We start from the raw sequence: 25,345 nt of genomic DNA, 5'->3' as shown, positions 1-25,345 counted from the left end.
GATTCATATTTATTCTTCAATAGTATACTAGATCCACAATTCAAATAAGTAGATGGTGTCTGAACAAAGACTAATTCGGTTTAACCAATATTTAAGTTTAGTTGAAAACAAATCAATTAAACAGAATTACAAAGATTACTTTTTAATATTTTTCCCTACCATCTAAATTTAAAAACTTATAATTTAAAGGCAACCATTGAAAAAATTTGCAGGTGGCACACAGGGTGTTCCAGGACTGCACATGGCCCTGGGATATTGCATCATGTACTTTTCTATACAAAATAGTAAATAAGAATTGGACTGCAGAATATATCTGTGATATAGAAGAACAGAGAGAGTTTCATAGTTTTGAATGAGGAAAATCTTTCTACTCTGAATATCTGGAGAGCTGCTGTTGGTTGGAATAGACAAGAGTTGGACATTCAACACCTGAATCTCCAAGAGGCAAGCTGTTTGCATTCCAACATCATTAATCAAACACAGAAATAGAGCAATCCTGATTTGTCCATAGAACGCACTCAACATTTATTCTTTCACACATGGATTGTGCAACACATGCCTTCATGGAAGCTTACCTCACTGTTGCTGTAGCGAGCAAGTTCAGAAATAAACCGGATATGATCATCGCGGATCTGTACCATCTGTTCACATATGTTATACTGTGGACTGATGCTGCTCTGAGTGCATGTCCATCTGGGCAGAAAACCAATGTCTTTAAGTTAACACTCATTCCTGAACCTATAGCTATTACTCAAGATAACTTTGCTCCAATGGTCTACTAATATCTCATTTGGTCCAATGTCTTTTGATATGGTGCCTCACCCAGTAACTGACAACTGAAACCTATAGTTGTTGGCAGTAGATGCATTGTTTAATTTCATAATTTTTCCTATATGTGCTATGTCTATTTTACTTATTTTACATTTGGGGTAAAAGTAGCAAATCCATAGCCGACAAACGGAATTATTCACTCATTATTCAAGTGCACGACAGAATTTGAGGACTGGTCTTTAAGAAACTATATATACTGTAAACAAGAGTATATAAGGAAAAGATGTCTAGAATCAAAAATTAGGGTCTATTTAACATATATTTATAACATTCTAGGTTTATGCCAATACAGGACATTAAAAAGTTAAAAATTGAATTAGGAAATAAATAAGGGACAAAAATGATTTGATACATCTGGCAACCATAAAAATAATAGCAAAACATAATTTAGAATAGTTTTGTCTTCCTGGCTCCCAGTGCAAGGTCTAAGCTATGATTCATCTATGCAGATAACACAGAGAATCATAGTGAATAACAAATGAACAAGTGTTTTATAAAATCATCAAATTAGAATTTCAAAGTCTTAGTTACAGGTTCATCATTTCTCGGTTTAAGATGACATCAATAATGACACATCTTTAACTTGGTTTTCTATGAAGTTTGAACTTAGCCATTCATTCCTTCTTTTACATGACCACAAATTATTCTTAAATGTACAAAAGAAACCTGTCTTCTAGGTAAATGTCAGTAAGGAGTATTTATACAGACTATCTGAAGTGCCAACTTTCCTATTCAAAATTTGCTGCTTATTTGGAAAGTGTAGGATATATTAAAATCTCAGTTCTGGGACTAGATCTCCTTGGTTATATTGAAGTAGATGAAATTCTCTTAATTACATTGACAATGATGATTAGGTCCTATTATATTTCCAGGTGTTCAGAAATCCAATGCTTTACTCTTACCCTTTCAGTGTACTGCTTCCCCCAAAGAAATCATCAACAGGTTATCAGTGGTGATCAGATATTTTGCTGTACTAGCTCAACCTGCCATATATAATCTATTCCATTACACAAAATTAAAAGGCCATACAAGGGAAAAAAAACACAGTTAATTACATCTCACCACAAGGATGGAAATGAATTAGGGAGACGAAAAGGAAAAGAGGGGCATGAATGTGCAGGAACATAAAACCCCCACAATTGTTGTACAGCCAAGTTAGTGTTCATAATCTCTTCTCCAAGGAAGGAGACAGAGGCACAGGAGGCGATACTGGTCTGCTTAGAAACTGAATAAGTAAATAATAGTTAGTAAGTAAAGATGAGAAGAAGAAATAGGTTACAGTTTGATTATTGGGATGTAGTAGGATAGATTAGAAATGGGATTAAACACACATTGTTAAATACTTCCATGGACTGGGCTGAGTTTAAAATCCAACTTATTTTGGCAATAGAAGTAAAGGTTAGAATGATGAGTGAGAAACAACATACACAGTTTATGTAGTATGGAAGCCATTAGTCTGATACCATAAAACAAAATAAATATGCACCCAACGAATGCCATGAATTCCAGTAATGAAATCCAATTATATCTTGATTTCTTTTTTTGTAGTAGTTAGTGATTGTCTTTTATTAGCAATAACTCTGTGACTGCTGGCCTTGAGATCTAAATTTGAGAAACCAAAACTATTTGTTTCGATTCTTGGTAATTATCCCAAAATAAAGTCACCACGTTGTGTAGTGAAATGGAAAATGAAACTGCCAACTGAAAGGCATGCAGCAATGCTTTTATCAAATTTGTGGTCTTCGTATAGTTGGACTTACGTCTTGCAATAAATTGAACTGCAACACTAACCCTTCATGACTAGAAATAGCTACAGGGGAAGCTGCCTGAAATACAGTGGGAGAGCATTGCCTCCTAGGGTTCCATATCAAGAGAGGTGGTCATAATTTAACCCTTAATTGTGATTTCATTTACCAGGATCCTTGTAGGGGAGCTGGGCAGCTTCAAAAATAAATAAATAAATAAATAAATAAATAAATAAATAAATAAATAAATAAATAAATAAATAAAAAACTCCTGTCTAAGCTATCACTAAAAACAGTCTCCAAGATCCACATTCATCCCTATGAACAATTCCACTGAAAACAATTCAAGTTGGAAGTAACTAGAGTTTACACTACATTTCTTTTATTGTCCTGCCTAAAGCCCAATCTGAGAATCCTTCTGGACAGATAGAGTGCTGTGTTCATGCTCTGGAGGATTTTCTATCCAATTGAAAAATGTGGATAAAAACTACCCAGAGCAGGCACACTCGGTTACATAGACGTTCACAGTATGAGCATTCATACCTACATTCACAACTGTCAAGCATACAAACAAATAACAGTCCACATACAAGTACAGACACTGAATTTAATATATGCAAATATATTGCCAGTGTATATCATCACTCCTATACATTAACACCCATATCCATTTTTCAGCCAGGTAAGCATACTTCACATATACATACTTGCACAAATCCAATCATTCATTCATTTCTACCTTCATCAAAACCATCAGTCAGTACTTTCTTATACAAACAAGTATTCAGATATTGGTCTCCATGCATACACATAAACTCTTGTGGCAAATTACTGATCTGCTGTCAGTTCTTCCCTGTATCCCCAAAGACACATCTTTATGGCTATAATTTATGAGCACTTTGCTATTAAGAGATATTTAGCCAGCCTGACTGGTGAACATTATGAGAGCTTGAGGAAGCTTGAGGAAGGTAATATCTACATCCCTCGCTAGCCAAAGGACTGGATGAGATTTTAAGCTGAAATTAAGGTGGAAATAGCAAGGAGTAAGTAAGAAAGTTGAAAGTTAGGAGCAAAATCTGCCTGACTTAGGGGAAAACTCTAGGAACACAGGAATTTTGAATGGTAGCCAGAGTTCACTGAGTTCACTTGGTATAAATCAGAATTATAAGTCTTATATTTAGTATAGGTTTTCAATAGCTGCATGTCTAGATTTGTCATCAAAAGATAATCTCTGTGTAGCCAAGCAGAGAAAGGTCCCAAAAGATCTGGACTGCCACTTCAAAGACAAAATAATCTGATTTAATTATATCTTCAGAGCAATTCTAGAGTTATTCTTGAATTGATCCTTTAGTAAATCAAAAAATAGGGGCTTTTATAGGCACTCCGTCAGTTCAAGATCACACCCTGAGATGTTGGGACTTCTAAGAACGGGAAAATACCAGGGAAGGGAGATTAAGATTGAAGAACATTCAATTCCAAAGATGGCAGTACTTGAGGAATCAACGTTTAAAAGACAGCACTTGTCTGCACGAGTTATTTCTTCCTTTCATTTTCAGGGCTTACTGGGAGACCTGGCTAGGGAACCAAGGAAGAATTGGTTTATTTCAGGGAGGTAAGGTACATTTAACTGTACAGAATTGGTAGAATCGGTGTCTTTCAAGGTACAGCAAAGAGAAAATAATAAGTTTATATGGTGACATACATCCTTAGCAAAGCACTCATTCGTATGTTCAATCATTTAACCACTCGGACACAGGCTCACAGGCAGTCACGCAGCGAGCTTACACACGAGTGGGAGAGGAGACTAAGACACACCAAAGCCAAGAGACATTATGGCAGGCACTCACTTGGATTTGTTCTCCTCATAGTGAGCACTGGTCTTAATGTATCTGGCCAGCTCTATCTGCATATCGCCGAATAAAGGAACCACCTGCAGCTGCTGGAAGAAAAAACAAGAAATGGTTTAAAGAAGGTAAAGAGGCTTCCTTTGGTATGAGTGTGGTGCATGGAGTAAAGAAGTATCTAACCACCAGAGGGGGCTAAAAGGCTGAAAGAGTGTTCCTAAACAGTATATGGAGGAGCAAAATAGTTGGTGAATTTTCAGGGTGAAGCCCAGAAATATGTGTTGTTGTGACGACTCAGATCAGGTCAGCACAATTTTTATTGAGCAATCTGCGTCATCATTTTGCATGGGCATCAGTCCTTTTGAAAACTACCTCTGCGGGATTTCTGAATGCTAGGTCTATTCGAAAAAACACACTTTCTCTTACAATATAAGTACACTGAAACACTCTGAGTTCACTAAGTGGTGGTGGTGGGGGGCCACATTGAAAAAGAAATACTGACTGATGGTCTTGAGAAGGTTAATCTTCTCAATGATACCTATTAGAAAGAAGCAGCCATGTTCCAAGGCATCTAGTGTGAGGGATACAAGTTGTCCTCGACTTACAACCACAACTTACAACCACAATTTCTGTCGGGAAGCAAAACGTTTGTTAAGTGAATTTTGCTCCATTTTAAGACCTTTCTTGCGACAGTTGTTAAGTGAATCACTGCAGATGTTGAGTTAGTTATGTGATTGTTAAGTGAATCTGGTTTTCCCATTGACTTTGCTTGTCAGAAGGTTGCAAAAGGTGATTACGTGACCCTGGGACACAGCAACCGTCATAAATACATGGCAGTTCCCAAGCATCTGAATTTTGATCACGTGACCACGGGGATGCTGCAACGGTTGTGTCAAAAACAGTCATAAGTCATTTTTTTTCAGTGCCATTGTAACTTCGAACGGACACTAAATGAACTGTTGTAAGTTGAGGATTACCTGTAGTACTATCATGTGAAAACAAAACAGTGTCTCTAAGTCATCTGGCCAAGTTCACCAAGGGCAGAACCTCTATTGCATTAATAACTGCCTAGAAGAGGAATGTCAGCAGAATTAGTAAAAATGCATGAGCGTTAAGTTCTCTTGCACCTAATCACCCTATGATCACTTTGACACAGGAAATACATCTTCATGTTTTTACTTTCTGTTTTGCCTCCTGCTACCATGCTGAGCCATCAATCTCAACACATGTAGAAGCTTATTATACAGACAGGAAGACAGGATTTCTATTCTCATTACAAATCTTGAATCACATATTTCATTTATTAAATATGAAGCCAAGACTTCTCAATTGGCTCAGATTATTAAAAATGAAAATAGCTTTGGCCAGCGAAAAAAGGAAATTTACCCTTGGTAGGTTTTCAGTATATGATAATATGTTTCACTTGAAGCAATTACATGAATTTATTAATAATCTTGGATTACCATTTGTAGGTTGCAGAAATCTGAATCTTTGCTGCCATCTAATGAGCAACTAGATTTTGCAACCCAAATATGGTAGCCTTAGTCACATTTGAAAACCTAACAGCAAAGGTTATTTCTTAAAGATAATTTGACATTATATGCCCATTTTATTGACAAAAACAACAGAATATCAATTTCATACAACAATAGATTTTTTTCCTAAAAGGAAACTATAGTCTTCAAGGAGTGCTCCTGAATTAAACATGGTCAGATTTTGTTCAACAAAGTGACTTCTCCCAGATGTGCTTTTTTCCAAAAGGCAATAGAACTTTCTTTGTTTTTCCTTGAAGACATTTCACTTCTCATCCAAGAAGCTTCTTCAGTTCTTCTTCAGTTCAGAACTGAAGAAGCTTCTTGGATGAGAAGTGAAACATCTTCAAGGAAAAACAGGAAGTCCAGTTGCCTTTTGGAAAAAGCACGTTTGAGACAACCATGACTTGATGCATGAGAATCTCTATTGAAAAAGTGACTTCTCATTTCCATCCTTCACAGAATATTTTTGATTACAGTGATTTGTTTGAACCATTCACTCTACCCAAATAGCATACTATGAACTACATCATCAAAGTTGAATCAATCAATTAGCAGTCAGTAACTAACACATTATAGGTCTTACATTTAAAGAGGCAGAGCTAGGATTGCTTTTACTGTAACTTTTTTTTTTGGTAAAGTAAAATCTTTAAACTGCATATAGTTCTCATTTAATAGCCATTCATCCAGCAACCATTCAAAGTTACAACAGAGCTGAGGGAGACTTGTGACTAGTCCTCATAGTAGTGGCCACCACAAAGTCCCCATGATCACGATTTGGGCATTTGGAAACCAATTTGCAATTATGACATTGCGGCATTCTGCATTTTGTAATCTTCGCTGCCAACTTCAGACAATCAAAGTCAATGTGGAAGTTGGCAGGAGATCACTAATGGTGACTACATGACCGTGGGACATTGCAACCACGTGGGATTAGCCTAACAATGGCAACTGGGACTGCCAGAATTGCTGAGGTAATTTGGCATAGTCATGTGATATTGTGCTTTCTGATAGCATTGCTTAGCAATCCCAGTTACTGTGGGTTAAAAGGACTACCTGTATATGGAAATGTTATTGGGTAACTGAAGAAAATGGAAGTAACTCAGATATCTAATATGTTTTAGAATGCCACTGTGCTTGGCATAGATTTAACACTATTTTTTAAACAGGTACAAGAATCGAATGGCCTTCTTGTGATAATGAGGACTCTAAACTTTGGGTACCTGTCACTTTTGAAATTCTTGCCCTCCAAATATTAAGTTTATGGAAGAAATTAATTTAAATTAATTTCCATATTTTCATAATTAATTAATTTCCATAATTTCCAGAAATGCAAGAAATCACTTTAACTTCTGCCTGCAAGAGGAAAAATGAAACATGTAAATCAGTTAACATGTAGATTTCTTTCACAGGCACGTGCGTGAACTGTGGAATACTTTCTGGAACTTGGCAATAGCTTCAAGGTATGGTAAAGTCGAACAAGTATACAAATATCTTAATTTAAAATCTGTTTATTTAATTAAACAGGATCCTTAGCAGTTGACCTTGCTGGTGGGCCAAGACTAGAATGATAATAGGTAATATTTACCAAAAGATGCTGTCTTCCTTTATTTACTAAATGAAACACACTGTTATGTCTGAACAGCAGTAGGTAGAATGTTAGTAATTATTAATTAGAGGTGCTGCAGCTACAATGTAGTTTTTGAGTTCAACTTAACAATTTGTTGTTAGTTGCGAAGTCGTGTCCGACCCATCGCGACCCTATGGACAATGTTCCTCCAGGCCTTCCTGTCCTCTACCATCTAACTTAACAATGGAAAGTATTTATTTTGATGAACTTTCAAGAATAAGCATTTAGCAATGCTGCAGATTGAACTGCTGTAAAAGGAGCCACTGGATAGGGCACCTCAAGGTTCACAGCAAAAGTCTGTTGCCCTGATAAAGGAACTATGTTTGGCCACTTATGTACAGCAGACGCTATTTGGAAACTTTAAAACTTCTGCAAACAATCATAAATGATTATGAACGATCCCCTTTCATTTCTTCAAAAATTTTAAGCAGCAGAAATGTTACATCCTTTGTTTAAAACGCACCACAATATGAAAGAGTACCATAATAAATTCTGTCTTTTGAAAGAAGCAGGCAAAATGGCCAGACGCTTTTTCATGCTGATACAGGAGATATACATGACCGATACCTAGTTTTTACAGTTGAGTAGCCATATTTTTTTAAGATGGGTTGAAATTTCTACCACAAGCAGGTCCTGCTCTTCTAAGCAGTCCAAATATGGGAACCATTCTTGGCAAAACCTAAAACAAATTCTAGGCTGGACATTTTTGAGATCAGCAGGTAATACACTGTATTTATACAAATCTGTTATCTAAAATCACTGCAGCTGTCGCTTGACTTGGTTGCTAATAGATAAATCAAGCAAGAATGAAACAGTCAGAACACTTTTTATGCAGTTTACAGTAGCTTTAGTTTGTAAAATAAACTAAAAATGATGATAAAGTTTCTCTCCAGTTGAGTTTAACTTTCAGTGGCCTCTCTGGTGGTTTCCCTGGCATCTGTTTGGAGATATATATTTTTTGAAATACTTTTTCCCCCACTTCTCAATCTAGTCTCTTCCACAGCCTTGGCATTTTTGGATAGCTTTCACTGTTGTACTATAGAACAGAAAATATAGCATGACCTCCCAGCAGGTCCACCCCTTCTTAATGTTTGGAGATGAGTCAAAGTTAGCATTACCATGCTTTTAAAAGTTTGGTACCCGACCGAGAATAATGCACAATTGATTTTTTTTAAAAAAAGAGGGGACAGAGGGAGGTAAATCAGAAAAAAGAACCAAGCAAATTATGTCTTTTACAATCAGCCATTACAGTGAATTCCATAAGGACTTTTTTCTCTCCTCTAATCACATCTAATTTAACTCAGAAAATACCTAAATGGAAGCTACAGTTTCCATTTATTGATGTATGCGAATCTATAAATATGCACAGCCGGTATGTTTTTGTTTTTTGTTTTAGTCCCTCCCCCCCCCCGTTGTAATTTTGTGCATTCTCCTTTTCTTTGTTTTCTGTATTTAATTTAAAAAATGAAAATTAAAAACAAAATTAACTGAATGGACAAGCTTGTGCACTGTAACTCACATTAAAAAAATCACCTCTATCTAAAAGATAATCAACCTATTGTCCTAATATGTGCAGTAGCTATGTCCACTGTAGGAACCAGGTTTTCCCTGAAGAAGAAACAGAAGAATTCCCGTCTATGATTAATGCCCCGATGTTGATTTTTAGGGTTTATTTTGCAGAGGTGAAATCTGGTAGACATGGAATTAATTTGCATGAATCTGATTTTATCATAACTTTTTTTTGCAGAAATATTAGCATGCTGTTAAAACACACAAAATAAAACCCCCTAATTGTTTAAAATTTCCAATTATGCAGCAATAAAATATTCAGATGTTTGTGATTCAATCACACCTTTGGTTCCGGCATGTCAAATTCTTCTGTGTTTGCTTTATCCCTAGACAGAACCAATGCAGAGAGTTTTGGGTTCTTCTGGAAATAATCATGAACCAGAGCCAAGCCAGACACTGACCTTGAAGAATTTATCAATTTTGCTGAGGTTGATTCTCTTCTTGGCATCTAATTTGTAAATATTACTGACATTTCCATCCATCAGATACAGACCAAAACCCATCACCTAAAAGAAAAATACGAGCAACACCTGAATGTTTGACCCATTTAATAGTTACTATTTGAAAGAAGGAAAGAGTATATTCCATGAACAAATTTTCAATTTTTTAAAAAAAACATTTCTCATAATATTTAAGATTACATTTAGTTTGTGACTAACCATAACATACTTTTGATTTCCAAAATTGTAGGAAGCTTCCTTAAATTGCTTCAAAGTATTTGTCCAGTTACTCAGTATTGTCCACTCATACTGGCAGCTGTTCTCTGAATGTAAAGATATTTTACCCTAGCTTGCTTGTACATCTTCCATTTGCACTGGAAATGCAACACTTTGTAGAAAGCATGCACACACACACACAGAGAGAGAGAGAGGGGGGGGGGAAGGATTGGGGGCTTTCTTTGACCCATAGGCTTACAACCTTATATAAAGAAAGAAGGATTTTCAAGCTGACTCTGAAAAAGACTTGTGGGATTTTTTTAATGTATGTTCTTTTAATAATTTTAAATCTTCCTTTTAATAATCCAGAAGTTGTCTTTTCATAGAGAAGTTAAAATCTAAGTATAAAAGCAACATCTGAATGTTTGTCACAGTCAGTTAATAGTTACTGTATGAAAGAAAGAAAAAGAAAAATTGTCTTCAAGAAGTATACAATCTAAAAAGAGAAAAAATGCCACCACCACCCCTCCTCCTCCTCCACCACCACCACCAAGGCATGCATCATGAAAATAGACATCGCTAAGTACTTGGGGAAAACTGAGATGGCTAAGAGACATTTGTGGAGAACTGAAAGAAGTTACCTTCAAGAGCATATGCTTCTCGCTGGGTGTCAAGTACATCTTGTTTTCATAGTAATCCACACAGATGTTGACAATATCAGCCAACAGTTCTTCATAACCAGGGATCACTTCCAGTTGCTGATGCAGGCACTTAAAAAAAATTCCCACAAGACCCTCACTAATTTTCAGTGAGAACAAAATAAAAGGTTGTAAAGTTTAATTTAGCATCTTCCTTGCGGTGTATAGGCAATGAATTAATTTAAGTAAGTACTGCTTACATCAAATACTGCCTTTGCTCTAAATAGTTGTATGCAGTGTAGGAACACGTGTGCAGCAATGTGAACAGCAACAAGACTGCTAGAGAGAGGAGCTGCATTCTTCCCAGGAGTCTCAGTGTAACTAAGGCTGATACAGAAAGATTAAACCTCTTTTCCTATAGCTACTGTATCCTACCATCTGCCTACTCCTGATGTATTTCTGCTACCACCATTCTTTTTAAAGAGGCAATGCCTTTGACTTCTGCACTAACCAATTCTACATGTAGTAGCTTGCGAAAGTTAGTTGCTAACAAAGGCTGCAAAAGCAATAATTTAAGTGTTTGTGTAAAAAAGAAGGAATAGAGTGGAGTACTTGGTGCTCTCTGTTTCCCCATCTCCATCAAACACCTCCCCCCTGCAAAAAATAAAAAAAATAAAAAACCTGACAGGGCAAGTTACTATACTTAAAGAGGCAACACACCCTACTCTCCGTCACACTGATGATGTTACCTAGTTGGATAATGAAATGTCTGTAAGCAAACAATCAAGCTCAGAAAGCACCAAGAACTCCATAGTTCAACCCTGAGCTATATATATTTTCTTCTGCTGAAATGGAATAGAGACAGGAAATTCAGTGGATCATGCCAAATGTTTATTAACAGGGTGTGTTCCTGATTTTGTGCATTTGTGTGTGTGTATGTATGTGTATGTATTTGTATGTGTGTGTGAATGCATCTGTTGTATAGATAAAAACCACAGTATTTGGTTGCTATGGAAATGTGTTTAAAAGCCTTGCACAGTGTTTGCTATTTCATGGAGTTGATGAATGAAGTTGTACAAGTGACACCTATATTTATTTCATAATGCACAGGGTTTCATAAATAGTCCAGGATGATTAATTTCTCATGTAACAACTTGCATTTAATAAAATAAAAGTCCCAAATTCAAATAAGGCCTTATGGTTGTAAATACTTCTTACGATGTACTGTGTCCTTAGAATTGGAGTCCAAAGCATACACGTTAGGTCAAAGTAAATTTATTAACGTATCATACTATGTGACAAAAGATTCTACCTGGGTGATCCTGTTATGGTTTGCTAGGAACATGGAGAGATTCTGTGATTCCTGAATAGACTGAGGATCAGCCATTTTCCTTAAAAACTGGGCTGCTCTGAAAAACAAGAGAAACTCAATTTTGTTGATAAGTTGGAACACGCTGCCAGCATGTGGCTGAGTAACACAGAATTATAAAAAGGAGCCACAAGAGGAATACAATAATGCCATTTCATTATCTTTATTTCACCGTAAATATATTTTGACACAAAACAGGATTCAGAAGCCTCTATTCCATGACTAAATACTATTACCGTAACTTTGAAAAAAACACTGGCCATATTTCCAAAGATCCCAGCAATAAGCCCTGTAAAATACATACATACATATGACTCTCACCTTTTATAAGCAGAATGGTCATTTTTGACACTGCACTTCATGTTCTTCAGTTCGTCCAAGACAGCAAACATGTTGATAAATTTTCCCAAGGTCAGTAGATATGCTTCTGAAACAAAGTCTTTCCTTCTCTCTGCATGGCACAAACGCTTGACCTCACTACAGAATCGTTCAATGGCCTTTCTCTAAGAAATAGTAAGACACCAATAATTTAAAGAAGGAGTAAAAGGGGAGGAACTGCCAGTAATTGATGAGAACTGAGGCTTTATTAAGTACATGGGATTCCACCAGCTCTGGTCTAAATTTGAATTTGCTATCTCCTAAAGAGTGAAGGGATGTTGATCCTGAAGGTGGTTTTTCACGAGGCAACTGGACTTTCTTGTTTTTATTTGAAAACGTTTCACTTCCCATCTGAAGTGCTGAAGAAGCTTCTTGGATGAGAAGTGAAACGTCTTCAAAGAAAAACAAGAAAGTCCAGTTGCCTCATGAAAAAAAGCACCTTTGGGATAACTATGACCTGGATGACTAAGAATCTCCATAAACATGGGATGCTGATGTTTATTCATCTAGTTGATCCAGTGTCCTCAACAAACCAGGCCTCATGAAGCATTCTAAGAAACTAAAAATAGAAATTGGCCCAAATTGTGATAGCCAGAAAACAATCCAAACAAGCAGAGGAAGTACTAAGAAGCACCCAGGAGTCTGGAGAATGGAAAAAGAAGGGATTCTTTTGGGTATGTTAAAAGTATTTGTTTTTGTATACCAGCTCTTATGCCCTGTTTTCCTTATGGATTTGTGTGTGGTGGCTGACATGCAATCTTTCCTGGCTTTGCTTTTGGCAAGATGCATATTTTGCTTTCTTTGTTTCTATCTTTTTTTTAAAGTACAGTATATGTTGGAGATAATTTTCCTTAGCATCCACATTAGCCTACTGTTCCCACACTGTGGAGATGAATTTTGGGAGCTCTGGCCTTGATTGTGGTTTTTTTTCATTTGGTAATTGGATTATTTGCTTTTTCTTTAAAGCCTCACCAAATGACCTATTTGAAAATTAACATTTTTATTTAATATTCCTCTAGAGCAGACATGTCAAACACAAGGCCCGGGGGCCAGATCTGGCCCGCGAAGTGGTTTCATGCGGCCTGCGAAGCCATCCTGGAAACAGTGAGGGAACGGCTCCCACTGCCTTGGCCCTGGCCCAGAGACCCTCCTTCTGCCAGAGACCCTCAGATCTGTCCCACTCCTGCCCAGGCCCCCATAGGCACCCTTGATGCCAACGATGTAGAGCTGGCCACGCCCACCCAGTAGGCCATACGCACTCTAGCCATGCCCACCCAGTAGGCCACACCCACCCTGGCCATACTCACCCGGCCCCTTGAGGGCAACCGCAATGCTGATGCGGCCCTCAATGAAATTGAGTTTGACACCCCTGCTCTAGAGAATGTGACTAAGCAAATATCTTCCTCAGTTTACACCAGTTCGCGAAAGTGCCCACGGCACATTGTCAAACGTTTAAGGAGACTCCTCAACCAAAAAGCTTTTGGGACACCTACACTTTTCTCCTGTGAGAAAAGAATAGCTGAATGGTGCCTCTTTACCTGGCAGTCACATACCTAATTTCATTTGCTGAAAATTGTATTACATGGACTGCTGGGAAAAAAAATGGGATTCAACTGACAAGGGAATTTCAAGAAAGAAATCTGTATTCCTCTTCTGTTTAATTCTTTTAAAAACCTAATTTTAGATATGCTAACAGATAAACAGACTTATGTTAGAAAGGAAAATGAACCTGTATCTAAACAGGATAGTGCTTCATGTGACACAAGTAAGCAAAAAGTGACCACACCACAATAGATTTATTCTGTGCTATCCCCTAATTGTGTGTTTATGTACTTTGAGTAGCCCAGAGCTACGATAGTATTAAATATAAAGTAGTATTTAAAGTATTTCTCCTGTTACTTTTAGTTTAGTCTGTTTCTATCATATTATCTTCCAATTTAAAAGGCTTTCATTATCTGGGGTCATGTCCTTGGGTTTGCTTATTTGGACTATGATTTGCGGTGCAGTTAAACATCTTTCAAAACCTACCACAATGAACCTCACATTAGATTAGAGAACGGTTTTCCCACATCTGTGTAACTAGTCTTTTTAGGCAAGCAGAAGGAAAGGTCAGCCAATATTAACAAGAGCTTGAGTACTGTCTGTGTGGCATCCAATAACATTCATTTGTTGGCAAAATAGCAAGCAGACTGAATGCTGGCTTTCCCCGACAGTATCAAATCTACCTCTGGAGAGTATTATGTCTTTCAAAACAAGTTTGAAAAGTGTACAGGTATACATGAATGGGAATGGATACAATCAGCAGAAATTTGTTCATATAATTTTAGATATTGCCCTCTTTCACTAATTAAATCAAAATAAGATGCCAAATGGGAACATGAACAATATTAAGCACTTAGCAAAATCATCATACCTCAGGTAGTTTTACTGCAAAAATGGTATTTTATTTATTTTATTTATCAAATTTATTAATTGGCCACCCATCTTAGTACAGGGTAACTCTGGACCAAGAAATAATAAAAGATATATACAGTATATCTATACAGTAACTGGGTGGGCCACAATAACAGGTGAAGGGGACCGGAGTGAATTTGGAACACCTACCTGAAAGTACATGAACTTCATGAGTTTTGTGACTTCTGGCTCTAAGACTTCCACTGTCTTCTCATAAATCTCTACTCGGTTTGGCTGCTCATTACACTTTACCTGAAGATCAATATAACAATTTGATATTAGTCGTCCTTGTGGACATGGGACACAGAGCAAGATCATTTCTAAAGGGATAGTTTTAAAAGTCTAATGTATCAAGAACAAAACATCTTGGACCACTTTTTGGATGAAACCAATTTAAACCAAGATCATGGTATCTGGCCCTCTCAATTCCTGGCAAATAGACGGGGAAGAAATGGAGGTAGTGACAGATTTTATTTTCATGGGCTCCAAGATCATCGCAGATGGGGACTGCAGCCAAGAAATTAAAAGATGCTCCTGGGGAGGAAAGCTATGGCAAATCTAGACAGCATACTAAAAAGCACAGACATCATCCTGCCAACAAAAGTGCATATAGTCAAGGCTATGGTTTTCCCAGTTGCAATGTATGGCTGTGAAAGCTGGACCATAAGAAAGGCTGAGTGCCAAAGAATTGAGGCCTTTGAACTATGTTGCTGGAGAAGACTCCTGTGAGTCCCTTGGACTGCAAGGCGTTCAAACCGGTCAGTCCTAGAGGAGATCAACCCTAACTGTTCTTTAGAAGGCCAGATCCTGAAATTGAAACTCAAATACTTTGGCCACCTAATGAGAAGGAAGGACTCACTGAAGAAGAGCCTAATGCTGGGAAAGATTGAGAGCAATAGAAGAAGGGGACGAGAGAGAATGAGGTGGCTGGATGGAGTCACTGAAGCAGTAGGCGTGAGCCTAAATGGACTCCAGAAGATGGTAGAGGACAGGAAGACCTGGACGAACGTTGTCCATGGGGTCGCGATGGGTTGGACATGACTTCGCAACTAACAACAACAACAAATTTAATGTATTTGGTATTTTTGTCCATCTATCAAGTCCCAGATCACAACTGCAGGATGAAAGCCTCTTTATTTAAGATTATGCAGTGTAATCTACACAATGATCCAATATGAGTTTGTAGTGAAATGCTTATCAACTTCCCAGTCTAGGATTGATTGGCTCAAATTCACCAAACCAGATTTTGTGCTTAAGTGTAGACTAGAACCTGTGTCTTCACACTCTAATCCAGCACTACACTGGTTGTCCATAGTAGGTTAAATAAGAAATACAATCATTATTTGAGTGAATGTTGATGTTCTAGTGATTTGTTTCTTTGGAAATACTGGTAGTCAAAAGCTGGTCATAGTGACCCGTATGTTATGGCATTAACATAAGTAGACTATTATTCCTTGGGTCTTATAAGTTATTAGAGTTTGTCTACTAAGAAAAAGAGAAGCTTATAGCATTCTCAGAGTATATTTCAATTTCTTCTTGATAGCAGACAGAAACGTCTCTCTGATTGAAGTGGATTACAATTTAACTGCACATCTTACCTGGGGAATAGCTCTGGAGCAGCTCCTCCAGGTATAAAGCATTACTGCATATTCATGCCCTTCTTCCAACATCTCATTCTGAAACACAATGGGACAATATAACAGTGCTAGTTGTCACATAACAGTAGACCCTACATCCCCTTCAGCTGATACCTACCATGCTGGAATGCACTGTTGCTTGCTCAATGTACCTTGCAATGCCAGTTACAAAAGCATTTCTGTCTTCAAAATTAGTATCAAAGTTGGCCTGAAAGCAGATCAAGAAAGAGTTAGACATTCTATTTACATTTTCATTTGTTTTCAGAGATTTTCCACTGTCCTATTGTAAGAGTTATCTTGGCATGTGCAACCAGTTAAAATGGAAAATATTAAACTTGATACAAGTAATGCATAAAAAATAAGCAGCTATAAAACAGTTATCAGATTACAGAAAGTAGAGTATTTATCTAACTTAATATTAAAAACAAATGGCAGTGAACAGTACTACTGTACCAATAAGATAAAATCAGAATAAAACCAAGAATAAAAATGGAAATTAATATTAGCCTTACAACGATTTAGTGATTTAGCTACTTGGCTGTTTGGCTAAGATCTAAGTTCAAGTGTACATTGCATTATATAATGCTAACTTTATATATCATTTGATCACTAGGGCAGGGTTTTTCAACCTTTTCACCCATTGTACAACTTTTAGGATATGACAATATCCGAGTACCACCAGTCGCCTAGCAAGGTGTCAAAAACTTGATGACCAAAAAAAAAGAAGGAAAAAAGTGATGAAGTACAGGTAGTCCTCGACTTACAACAGTTTGCTTAGTGACTGTTTGAAGTTACAATGGCACTGAAAAAAGTGCCCCCCAAGCCACAGCCGAGCAAGACACCTGCCTGCCCATCCGGCGGCGCTCTTCCTCCTGTCCGAGGTTTTCATTGTTGTGAGCATTTCTGTTGAGGATTAGCAGCGGGGTTGGGGATGGGGTGTCTGGTTTTTATTCCCCCCATCTGCTGGGTGGTTGTAGCAGGTTTGGGTCATTTCATATGACCCTGGGACACTGTGACCATCATAAATATGAATCAGTTGCCAAGCATCTGAATGTAAATCACAAGACCCTGGAGGTGCTGCAACATTCCTGCTGATCGGCGCTTCTTCTGGGCTCAGAAGCACCAGGATCAGCGCCGAGCTCCAGCTTGCTTCCATGCCACTAAATAAGGGTACAGCTTTATAGCCAAACTATCCCATGATTAACGTTCTTTTCCTGCTTCTTTAAGTCTTCTTTACTTGTCCTCTTCCACACTATTCTATCTGCCTCTTGGAACTGTCTACTATTTTCCCCATTGACAAACTTTCTTCTGCTCTTCAAAGCCTGAGTTGACGTGTCACTTTAAGGTATGATTGTAAGGAAATGTTTGTCACCTGGTACATAATGGACGATGGAGGTGGCTCAATGCATGGCTGCTGATCTGGTAATGGCAGCTCCTCCAATAGGTCCACGTTGGACAGAGCATCCTCCAGCGTCACGTGAGTTGTCATGATTCCCAGCTTTTAGACTCACCACTAAAACAACAATAATAAGTGCTTATGTTACAGAACTGAAATAGAAATATAGAACTTTAGAATGACTACTGAAGAAAATTAGGCAAGAGCAAAACATGACTGTTTCTGATGGGGACTATAAGTTCCAGTGCCACTTTCGACAAAATGCCAGCTGGGTGATATTGAAGACAGCAAAAGCCTTCAGTGTGAAGCTGATTAAAATCTGGTCAGTTTCAAGAAACAGAGAAAGGGTGGGCTCACTTTCTCTGCTTCTTGAAACTGACTAGATTTTAATCAGTCTAATCAACTAATTAAGGTCATAGAGCTGATCTTATTAACTTGCCCTTAGCACTTTAGGGAAGTGCTGGGCTGCAGAGAGAAGCAGCTCAGGAAGAGATAGCTTGTTTAAGCAATTTATCCACCTTGCAAACAGGGGCAAAAAGTGGGGGGGGGGGGCGAGAGAGTCAGGCACAGGACACTGTGGGAGAGAACTTTATCTGCACGACATGGCAATAACCATTGATTTTCTCAGCATTTTCCCCCTCTCAGTCATGTATTCACTTAGCAACCATTTTTCTTATGACTATGCCATTAGAACAGAAGGTGGTCACCAAAGAGAGGATATAAACTAAACTACTAATAAGTGTATGCCAGTCCAAAGATACCAAATGTTTTCTGTCCTCAGACTGGCTTGTTTTTTTCCTCTCTCCCTCATGCAGAGGAGACAGATTAGAGAGGAAGGGATTACCAGAGAAACATACAAAACATTCAAAATGAAATACATCTAGCTGTTTGCATAGTGTGCTCATGGTGGCTGGTGCCGCTACAAACAAAGTGAAAGGTGTGAATTTGACTAGTTTTGTCCATTTCAAACCAAGGGCAAGGGTGAGCATTTCAAAGGGTGGGGAAGTGAAGAAAGGGAAAGCCCAGTTACAGTCACATGATTTCCCACTTACGCCTGCTTCACTTAATAGAGCTGCTGGTTGTAATTTTGGTCGCTAAACAAGGACTACTGATATTTTTTACACATTTTGGAAGAAATTTATTTACAAATAACATTAGTAAAACATTTTCCCTCTGCAAGGTGGCTTTTCATATCATTCTCACCACTTTTTACTATTTCAAAATTCACATCATAAAAACAAATAAACATAAACTCCGTAAAGGAATAATCTGCAAATCTCAACCGTGAAGCAATAGGTACTGTACAAACTCCGCAAAGCAAACAGACATGTATCAATTACCGGTACTCAAACAGTTCAGATAAAAGTGGCATTGCCGTCTTGTCTTTTAAATTCTCTTTCACCATGTAGCTACTATCAGTGTAGCACGAAAGTCCATATTGCCTGGAAGATCGTGTAAGATCTGCTTCTGCAGAGCTTTTTATATTTCATCAGATAACATATTGTTTTTAAGGGCAATTTCACACAACGAAATCTTGTTAATAGTATATAAAATATATGGCAAAAGCATTAATGGTCAGCGAGGGACTATGAATTATGCATATATAGCCAACTACAATCGCATATCAAGATACATTTATTGTTCAGCATCTATCAGTGGTTAGTAGCACTTGGAAAAGGGATGGATTTCCAGAAGACCTTCTTTATTAGCATCTTTATAGTTTAACAATTTTAAAGACATACAAAAATTTATTGGTGGGACTTTACAAGCTTATCTTCTGCATGGGGGGGAGTTTCCTTAACTATGTTATTCCCACAAACAAGCTGTTAAAGGGACATGAGACACACACTCACACTTGGCAATCCAACAATCCTAATAAAGAAACAAATCAGGTATCTTAATCCACAACCAGTTTCTACTGGTTACATTAGCAATTTTATCTTTGTGTTCCCAATTCTTGGTTTCTAAACATCAAACGTTGTAGCAGTAGATCTACCCAGCATTCTCATATGAATGAAGAACATCTGCCAGTTAATGTTAGAGTCATTATCACAAGCAGCCCAAGCCAAAGAAAGTCACCTTTTGCAAAGCTACAGCAATGGGTTCATGGGGTCACTGATCAAAGGTCAGCATGAAATATTAGCCAACAGAAACCATCTGTGCCTTCCCCTAAACCTAAACCAGGCAGGGTTGATTGAAGTGAGAGCTCAAAAGTGAACAAAACAGGATGGTGGGGGAAGGGGCGTTGAGGAAAGGCAAATAAGCTGTTAGGTCTGTGGTTCATGTATAAGTGCAACACTTCCTGCACCATCATGCTCAAGAGACAGCAGTTGCAACTCCAGATTCTCAAGAAGTTAACAGCTGGATACTAGACGTAGATTATTCAATACCAAAAAACTTGAAAGAGGAATTTTTTTTGAAAACTAGGCTGTTTTACTTTTTGTACTGGAAATACAAAAAACACAGAGAGCACTATCGCTTGTACAATCTGGAGTGATTTATGGCTTCATTAAAAAAACAAATCCATGGAAATTCACATTCCCTCCCCCCTCATAGAGATAAGTATATAAGTATTTCCAGCCACTACAAAACAAATGAAATCAGTAATATTGGATCTCTGGAGTTAATTTGCTCCTTTATGAACACAGAAGAGCTAGTTAATTGGTTTGTGGGGAGTGGAGTTCTTTCCGAAATGTACAGTTATTACTTTCCAGAGATGCACAGAAAACGTAGCTCTTCCATGTGCTTCTGGTATCAATCTTGGTGGAGCAGTGGGCTAATGCCTCCTTAAGTAACACCAGCTGCCTGCAATTAGTGCAGGTTCGCGTCCCACCAGGCTCAAGGTTGACTCAGCCTTCCATCCTTCCGAGGTAGGTAAAATGAGGACCCAGATTGTTGGGGACAATTAAGCTGACTTTGTAATAATGCCGCTTGGGGTGTGTGTGAAAGCCCTAATAAGCAGGCATATACATAGAATGAAGGCTACTGCTAAGTTTGTAAGCCGCCCTGAGTCTTCGGAGAAGGGCGGGATATAAATAGAATGAAATAGAATGAAATCTAAGGCAGCAGCAACTCCAGTATGAAAAAATACCTCGAACTGGCTTGGTGACATCTGAAAGAACTATATGAGCCTGGAAAAAACTGCATGGTTGCACATTCATTTGCAGATTTTGGTTGGAAGTACTCGATTGCATGGAACCCATAATTTGAACATAAAGGTATAGGTAAAGGTAAAGGTTCCCCCGCACATGTGTGCTAGTCGTTTCCGACTCTAGGGGCCGGTGCTCATCTCCGTTTCAAAGCTGAAGAGCCAGCGCTTGTCCGAGGACGTCTCCGTGGTCATGTGGCCGGCATGACTAGACGCCAAAGGCGCACGGAACGCTGTTACCTTCCCACCGTAGTGGTCCCTATTTTTCCACTTGCATTTTTTACGTGCTTTCGAACTGCTAGGTTGGCAGAAGCTGGGACGAGTAACAGGCGCTCACTCTGCTACGCGGCACTCGGGATTCGACCCGCCAAACTGCCGTCCTTCTGATTGACAAGCTCAGCGTCCTAACCCACTGAGCCACCGCGTCCCTTAATTTGAACATGCTGTCATTCAAATGCTGAATCTGATATTGATTCAGGATTGTCCAGATTATTTGAATTTATTTATACATCTTTTGTTGCAACTGCAACATGGAAACAAGGGACATAAAAATCAGAAAGAGTCTGGTAGCACTTTTTAAACTAACAAATATTACTAAACTTTATAAGCTTTTGTGGAGACATCCAGGAGAGGTATGAGGAATTGAAGACAGCTCTGGAAATGGACAGCCAATGACCACGGCAAAGAAAGAGGAACTAGTGAGTAGATGGGTCATAGGAACATCTCCAAATAAGGATGGAAGATTGCCCACATAAGCTCTGGATAGCTGTTCCTCAGGTGTCTGTAGGACATTGGTTTTCGGCAGGTTTGAGCACTGAGAGACAATGGGATTAGCCATCTTGCTCACAATCACAGTGGAAACTTTTAAAGGACACTAAGTTTGCAAACTGCGCTTTATAATCACTCTTGGAAATTGCTCATTAACTACTTCTAAGCTATTAGAAATCTTCAAAACGATGAGTTTAAAAACACTAGGTGAGTCTGCTTTTAATTCTGGATGAAAGAATAGCTTAATTATAAGCTTATAATATGAAATAAACAGAAAAAAGTAAATATGATTTTGATCTTAAAAAGTTATAAACTGATTAAGGGTCCAAATAAAATTGGAATATCGAATCTTTTAAGTAAGGTTTTGGAATTAATTATAAACTTTCATGGGAAATAGATTTTGTTTTGGACTAAATTTTAGGTAGAGGAAAGATACACAGGTCTACAAGATAGTTATGACTTTTGAAGAATGGAATCAGAACAATAACAATGTCAGTAATGATATCTGTTTCTATGGTTAGGCTATGTCCAAAAGATGTAATTGAAAAAATATCATTTACAGAACAAATTTTATCTAACAAGACAGAGATGGATTGAAAGTGGATTTGCAAGTGACAGATCAAGAAAGGATATTTCACTTGATTAAAAAAGGATGATTCACTTGATTAGGAAAGGATATTTCACTTGATTAAAAAAAACCTGGCTGATATTTTCAAATTTAGAAAGGAAATACAAATAATAAACCAAGAGAGCAACCTGGATATTTTTTGCAACTAGATTTAGAAAAGAGTCTTGCAAAAGAACTCTGTGCAATGAAATAAAGAAGAAATGAAGGCAAATTGAACAATACTTAAATGAACTAAATATTGCAATTAAAAATAAGGAATATAAAATTGGTTTATTTGATCAAGTTTAAAACAATATATGTTGTTACTTCTGGTTATCCTTTTTCAACTTTCTGCTGACACCAGGACTGATAATTTGTTTATAGATAATAAATGGGATATGGGATGATGAAATAACTGTTTGTAACTTTAGAGAAAGTGAAGAGTTTGCAATAGTGGTGAATATCAGTAGCTGGGGTGTAGGACAAGGGTGAAGGTTCATTCTCCGAGCTTGTGGGTTTGCTTCTGAATGTTACCAGGCTAGATAACTTCTTCGTTACCAGGCTAGATAACATTTTCAGCAGAGTTTAGGGGATATCAGTGTTCTTCTGTTTATAAGGGCTTCAGGTGAAGATGTGTTAAGTGAGGGTCTGTGATGGGTCTTGTGATGGGTAGCTTACATCAGGTCAGGTGTCAATTCTACAACAAACCTGGATGAAGCCATTTTGCTCATACTAGGTTGTCATAAGAAAGGGAACGTGGTGCGGAGTATTTTTGCTAGTCTAAACAATTCTGGGTCCCATGGGAACCAAGGTCATTCTATCAGTTAGAAGGTTGGACGTTTTGTTAGAAAGCCTAACAAATTATCCTATTGGGGAATGTAGCCAATAGCCGTTCATTGGGAGGTGAACTGATAGTGTGAGGGGAGGTCGTGTGTGGGTTGGTTGAGGGTCGGTGCTGTCTCTGGTTGGCTAATTTGGATTCTGAGGGGATTGTAGGCTGGTTGTAGGTCAATGTTTTTGTTGATGGAATTGCATGTGGAGTGCCAGGCTTTGATGAACTCACGAGTGTGGCAGGTGGTAGTGTGGCTGATGATTTTTGTGTTGCTCCAATCGAACTGATGCTGTTTGGTGTAGGTGTGGGTAGTGAAGAGTTACTAAATTTGTTTATACTTGTGATGAAAGTTGGAATTCATTTCTTGATATATTTCTTTTTTCTTTATTATATTCTTACTTTTCTCTTTCTTCTTCTTTTTTCTTCCACTGTTTACTCCTCTTTTTCCTTTTTTTAAATTTAGTTTCTATTAGATTTTACAATTATAATCAAAATTCTTAAAACTGCAGCTCACTTCATCACATGTATGAAGTAGCCAGACTAACAGGAAAGTGTACACTTATATGTTTGTTTATCCATTTATTTATTTATTTATAGTTTACACGTCTTCTCATTAAATTGAGCAGATAGGTAAACAGCTAAGTTGAAAAGATGCATATAAAAAACAGAAGTGGGATGAAGACCATGAAGTGACAAAGGAAGTTAAGATGAAAGACTGAATAACAGTTGCCTCACACACCTGGCAGAATAAGGAAGCAATGGATTTTTAAAAAATTCAGTCTGTGGCTGGCAAGCAGCAAGAAAGATGATCATGAATAATGTACAGTGGGATCTTTGGTTTGATTCATGGCATCTGTCCTTGGGGAGAGAGTTGTAAGTATTACAACAATGAGAGAGTAGACTTGGTGAGGTGGTAGAAGATCAAATGAGCACCAGGCCACAAGCAAACAGAACAGACTTTTTTTGTTGGAGGTATACTTGCTGTTCAAGTCACCAGGAAAGACTGATGAGCAGTCAGAGGTAGAGAGACAGGATTTGAAAAAGCACCTGGAAGGTGCATCAGGTGAGTTCTGTAGCCTAGAGCAGTTGATGGACAGATGAAAACCTATTCATTGCCAAGGGAAGTTCAGGTGTTGGTTTATTGAAGGGGAGAGTCAACAATGGTGAGGACATACCTTAGACCCTGCTCATAGGAGCAAAGCGACTGCCTGAATGAGCAGGAAGGATAAATGGGATGGTGTGATGGAAGTGTAAGAGGGTGGTTATGTGATGGATAAAATAGGAGGTGGTTACAGGATATGCGGGAAGTTTTAAGGGACTGCTCCAAACAGAATGCTGGAAGGGAGTATGAGAGTATGGGAATCACAAGAAGCTAATATTGAGGACATATTCCCATTGCCATGGTCCATGGGAACTACGACAGTAGGGTTTTGGTGAGCCATTTTAGAAGAGGGAATATCAGCAATTTTAATACAAATCCTAGTGTTCAACATCATCTCTCAGTTCAGAGGGGAGGGTTACTAGACACAATGGTCTCAGACAGCTTTTGCTAAATGCCACATTAGTGTGCAAAGATACCTCATTTATCCACAATACAGTGGAAGAGTAACACGTGGACAAGACTTGCTTCACAAAGCTGTGACTGGCTGAGGACAGGGATGTAACCATGCAAACCTCAAAACTTTTTCTAAAGCCAGACCGACCAATTAGTTTTTGTGATCTAGAGAACAATCCTGCCCAATCCAAACATCTTTCATGGAAATAAGCACTATATTGCTACTATCATCCAGACAGTTTTACTTCAATACAAATTGTTTCCACTCTAACTTTTGTTGCCACTGCGCTTCTTATGATACAGGAGGGCAAGGAATGGGGAAACAAAATATGGGAAAGCAGGAGAGGGGAACTAATATGTATTAACCAAACAATCCACAATTATGACATCAGAAGAGATCATAAAATCAATTTTCTACTGACTTGAATAATAATAATAATAATATAGAAATATAAGATGCAATCAGAAAAGCAGAGAAAGGCACTGCAGGAATTTAAATTGAACATATAGGTTATCTTAAATACTATATGTTCAATTAAAAATAAATCACAGTGTCACATAGGATTTATTCCCAGATATTCCCAGCATAGAAGTGTCACCCATATGTTTAAAATGGGAACTAGTCTTGAATCTAATCTAGCAAATGAAAAATTCTTTTTCCAAGAAATATGATGGTTAAATTCTTCTGAAACTGTTCTAACTTTCTCAGTCCCTACAAACTCAATTTTGTCTTTGGAATTTGTTCTTTCCCTTATG

General features: G+C 37.9%; 1 protein-coding gene across 1 annotated transcript in view; it reads right to left on the bottom strand.

The window, feature by feature from the left end:
* The window catches only part of CYFIP2 (cytoplasmic FMR1 interacting protein 2), a gene marked incomplete at its 3' end in the record, with an annotated part of 58,736 nt that overhangs the window by 28,838 nt on the left and 4,553 nt on the right, over window positions 1–25,345 (bottom strand). Inside the window, exons 2-11 of the mRNA XM_081316742.1 lie at window positions 17,656–17,796; window positions 16,402–16,491; window positions 16,245–16,322; window positions 14,797–14,898; window positions 12,136–12,317; window positions 11,758–11,854; window positions 10,449–10,577; window positions 9,553–9,657; window positions 4,424–4,515; window positions 576–693 (exon numbers count right to left, since the gene is read on the bottom strand). Of these exons, the coding sequence (XP_081172868.1) occupies window positions 576–693; window positions 4,424–4,515; window positions 9,553–9,657; window positions 10,449–10,577; window positions 11,758–11,854; window positions 12,136–12,317; window positions 14,797–14,898; window positions 16,245–16,322; window positions 16,402–16,491; window positions 17,656–17,772 (1,110 nt within the window). The 5' untranslated portion in view covers window positions 17,773–17,796. The remainder of the gene's footprint in view (window positions 1–575; window positions 694–4,423; window positions 4,516–9,552; window positions 9,658–10,448; window positions 10,578–11,757; window positions 11,855–12,135; window positions 12,318–14,796; window positions 14,899–16,244; window positions 16,323–16,401; window positions 16,492–17,655; window positions 17,797–25,345) is intronic.

Source organism: Vipera berus, assembly GCF_964194415.1.
Source record: "Vipera berus genome assembly, chromosome: 2".
Lineage (NCBI taxonomy): Eukaryota > Metazoa > Chordata > Lepidosauria > Squamata > Viperidae > Vipera > Vipera berus.
The sequence above is the reverse complement of the archived record's forward strand: the minus strand, read 5'-3'. Positions and strand labels throughout refer to the sequence as shown.